The sequence below is a fragment of the Nothoprocta perdicaria genome, unplaced genomic scaffold (assembly GCF_003342845.1).
Source record: "Nothoprocta perdicaria isolate Ctin4 unplaced genomic scaffold, notPer1 scaffold_312, whole genome shotgun sequence".
Taxonomy (NCBI): Eukaryota; Metazoa; Chordata; class Aves; order Tinamiformes; family Tinamidae; genus Nothoprocta; species Nothoprocta perdicaria.
In genome coordinates, this window is record NW_020455547.1 from 754,542 (window position 1) to 759,072 (window position 4,531).

Consider the following 4,531-nt stretch of genomic DNA (forward strand, 5'->3'; position numbering starts at 1 on the left):
CGGCCGGTAACGGTCGGTAACGGTCGGTGGCGCGTGCAGTTACGGCCTGGGGAGAGGGGCAGGAGGCGCGTGCGGGAGCGGCCGGTAACGGTCGGCGGCACGGGCGGGAGCGGCCAGTAACGGTCGGTAACGGTCAGTGGCGCGTGCGGTTACGGCCTGGGGAAAGGGGCAGGAGGCGCGTGCGGGAGCGACCGGTAACGGTCGGCGGCACGGCCGGTAATGGCAGCGTGAGAGGGGCGGGAAGCACGTGCCGTAACGGCCGGTGAGGGGGTAACGGTCGCTCCCGCGGGTGCCTGGCAGCGGTGTCACAAGCCGTGGCGGCGGGGGCCGGGGGACGAGGTYTGAGCTCTGCGCTGGGCGCCGTGCCGCTCCCCTGTGGTGTCCCTCGGGAGGGGAAACGCTGACCTCGGCTGCTGGGTGTTGGGGGGAAAAACAACAACAACTAAAAAGAAAACCGCATAATTCTCTCCTGGAAACTTCAGAGGATGACAAAGTTCCAAAAATGCTCCGGAGGRTCCTCGTGCAGCTGTCGCTGAACAGCATGAAATGCGCCGGTATCTGCATCGGGCGCCCGGCCCTGCTCACCAGCGCGCTGGGAAGGCAAGAGGTGAGCGCCCCGCGCCGCGCTCTGAGCACTGCGCCTGCCAAACGGTTAATCGTTCCGCTTGTTTTCCATAACCGACCAAAGCGGAGCGCCCGTTTGCACATGCAGTGAGTGCCGTCTTCTCTCTTTTACACTGTAGTTACATGTTCCTTCTCAGAAAGCACTTGTGTGTTTTTTATGTACATACATGTGGTTAATGTATGCACAGGTGTATATTTAACTCGTGAAGAAGAATTAACTTTGCCTCTTATTCTTTATACCATAGTTTTGTCCGTTTTCCAAGTCAGAACAGTGTGTATTTTGTGTTTTCTGTAGCTTATATGTAAAATCTGTGTGGCAGATTTGTGTTTCCTATGCAAAACATAGAAACATTTTTGTTTTTAAAAGGTAACTTAGTGCACATCTTAAGAAGTGCATATCTCAGGGCTGCTTGTGTCTTATCTGCCCATGGAACCAGATTTTAGTTGTACACGTCTTTTCTCCCAGCCCATGGTTTTATTAAAAAAGCTTAACATTTTTTTTTTTTTATTTTTTTTTCTTTCCCTCTCATCTCTTGGAGGACTTAGAAAGCAGGAGAAAAAAACTCTCTCTCAAACCAATGACACTTTTCTTGATGCTCTTCCTAGGTCTGTACTGCTTGGCCCACAGCAGGCTTCCCGGGAGGGAAGGTTGGGCTCAGTGAAACCACGCAGAAGAACCTGAGGGTGAATCCTGGAGATGCAGTCACGGTGCAGCCTGTGACTGGGGCGGTCATCCAGGCTGAGGAGGTAGATGTGAAGCTGAGGTATGGCACTTGTTAAAACCAAATACTGATGGGGCATGGGAGCTGCACAGCAGGCTCTCACCTCTTAGAAGATGACATTTTTCTCTCTCTTGTTTTGGAAACTCATATGCACAAAGCCACATGTGCATGGATGTTTACAGGGTAAAATTTAATAACTGGTGGATAAATGCTGCCAAAAGAAGTGCTTCTCCTTTCTTCCCTGTGTAGTGTAACCCTTCTCCCTATTACTGCTCCATTTTTGTGCCAGACTGGTCCATCTCTCCGAGCCTGGCAGCAAATTAAACAAAATGAAGATAATTTCATGCAACTTGAGCAAGCTGATTAGGTAGCCGTGATTGCCATGGCTAGCTCGAGAGAGGTGCAGAAGGGAAGAAAACCAAGTAGAGCCTCCTCTGTGGGCAGCAGCATGTTGCTCGAGTGACTCAGCTTTAAAAAGTCTCAGCTAGTGCTGTGTTGGAGGATGGGATGCTACCGAATCCATTAGTCCTAAGAGGTTTGTTATTTTATGTGAAATGAACAAATAGTAACCCTGGCCCAGTCCTCCTGAAGTCGAGGTCAGGCTGCCTATCTGGTTGAGGCCAGAGTGTTCAAGTGCATGATGAAGGCAGATTTTCTACCTCTGAKTTGCTCATGAAGTTGATGTCAGGTTAGAAAGGCCCAGAAGGACCTTGTATTGTCATGCCTTGTCTTGCCTGTGTTGCTGCTAACAGTTTGCAGCACAATTCCTAACAACATATAAAAAGCTCTTGTGGGGAAAAAATCCTTTTGCAGTTGATAGAATTACTGGTTGTCAGGATGAGGAGAATATAGGACTATCGGTCATTTCTTCCCAAGACTTCAGTTTTGTATTTGTGTGCTTTCATGCTTTGCTTTTATTTGGTGGACTTTTTTAAGATTGGAAATCCTCTCAGGTTCCCTCTCTCTCTCTCTCTCTCTCTCTCTCTGTCTCTCTCTCTCTCTCTCTCACACACACACACACGCACACACACACAGAGAAAAAAAAAAGGAGCAGAAGATACAAATTGAAACTGCCTTGAAATTACAAAGGTGTTAAAATTAGCAGTATATTCATCTGGTAAATTTTTCTTTTGACCATTTTTGTAACAGGCCACTGAGTCAGAATTTGGTTCAGTAGGGAATCTGGTTATAGTTAATTCTTAAAGTTATTTTATAGTTATTTTGAAAGAGCCCAAAATACTAATTTCTGTAAGTCTTCCTCTGCCCTGCTCAATCCCAGTTTCTGAGTGGGACCTTGTTTTGGGAGATGCTGTTTTGCTACAGAKTGACTCTTGGAAATGCTGGTGAGGTGACCTTGATTTGTCAATGCTATAACCAATCTGGTGTTAATTATAGCTCTTCTAGTTAATGTGGCTGTATATTCTATACTGATTCCCTCTAGTCAACTTGTGTTCCCCTTCATACCTGTGTTCTCACCAGAAAATGAAAATAATGATGTAATTTCTGCTGTGCTTGACTTAAGCTGTAAGAAGTCTCATTATTATCACATGCTGCTTGCTTATAGAAGTAATTGAAAACACTAATTTCGTTAAAAGTAAAATCAAAATAATATACTGGTTAAATAACCATCTACTATGGTTATCATAGGTAAATATAGGTACTATAATTACTAACTCTAGGGAGCTGTTTGTGTGTATGAATTTTTATCATTTCTTTTTAGTGAAAATCAACTTCTCAACCTGCTCATCTAATTAAATACGAATTTACTTATCATGTGGCTCTGCTATTCTGAGACCTCTCCTCTAAACTAGAATAATATCCCTCTTTCCCTTGAATTGATTCCTTGATCAGTAAAATTGCTGAGAATTGGATCTTTATTTGTAGGTTTAGAGCACCCTCTGTTGAGTACAGTTTTATTTGCAGCTGCTGTGTCTGCTTCAAAAGCTTTTAGTGATAATGCTGTTTAGCTTTACATGCCCAAGTGCTTACAAAGCTGTGGGTGTTCATCTGCAGTATGGACACCTTTGTAGTGAAAACAACGGCTGTTGTGTTAGGATCATACAAATATTTTTAGGGGAATAAATATTGACAAACWAGAGAAGATTTATAATGTGTTTTAATAAAACTTGAAACTGAATAAAATTCGCAAAAGGTTTGAGTGGATAAATTATGTAAATCATGGAAAAATACCTTGAGCTCTTTGGGCACAGGCAAGTGACCGAATCACAAGTTTTATAAGCTGCAGGTGTCTGAGGAAAGGGGAGGTTAATGATAYCTATGCTCTTACTGGGTCTTAAATATGATATAAAATATATTAATATAGACATTGGTGAACAAAGTTCATGTAAGACATATTTTAGCTTCCATTTACTTTGGCCTCAGGGCAGATTTGTTCAGCTGTACATGTGGTCCCCTGCTAAACCCTGTGATGACACTGTGTGTTTGAGAAAGTGCCACTGGATACAGAAGTGACATAAAACTGATTTATTGAGTCACTTAAAGCTAAATTAAATAAAGGATTAGAAGATGCACAGGGAAAAGTTTTTACTGTGTTAATGCTGTACATTCAGTGCTTAAAGACATGCATGCTTTTGCAAAGTGCTCAAGATACCCGTCAAAGACTATTTATATTGCAATATTGTATTTGCAAAAGTAGAAGAGATCTTTCTTATGTGCATTTATTTCAATTCAGTAAATGTAGCAGTGGCCATTCCATCTGGTYAGCTGAAGGGATCACGTAATAAACATTATGTGTTTATAATCTTAAGACATGATAAATGTCAATAAGTGTATTGCTTGTTTTAGTATTTTTTATGAAAGATCAAAACAAAATTAAATATTCACACTTCTGTTGTTACCTATGAGACCAGTATCATCAGCATTAAAATAAAAGGATCCAGAGATTGTGATGTGATAAATCCCCTTTCTTTCTTTGTGAAGTTAAATTATACAGTGTAAAATAGTTGTTGTTAAGTAATTACTAATCAGAAAAAAACCCAAATTTCTCCCTACCGCAGAGACAAGGATGCCTCTGTTAATGCTGAGGAAATGTCTGTCTGTCTACTGAGAAACCTAGGTATGAGTTTTGTTGCTTTTCTTTTAACTTTTCAAGTCCTTTTTTTTTTTTTTTTTTTTTTTTTGACGTCATAGGAGTTCAGGATTTGGATGAAGAAGTTTCCTTTTAC

The 4,531-nt window shown here is 42.2% G+C and overlaps 1 protein-coding gene across 1 annotated transcript; it reads left to right on the forward strand.

Moving 5' to 3' along the window:
* Positions 1–502: 502 nt before the first annotated feature.
* LOC112950248 (spermatogenesis-associated protein 5-like) lies at positions 503–4,422 on the forward strand (the record flags this gene model as incomplete). The annotated part of the gene is made up of 3 exons (XM_026042734.1): positions 503–607; positions 1,231–1,388; positions 4,364–4,422. Coding segments are annotated over exons 1-3 (322 nt in total), but the record flags the coding sequence as incomplete, so codon positions are not given.
* Positions 4,423–4,531: the final 109 nt, after the last annotated feature.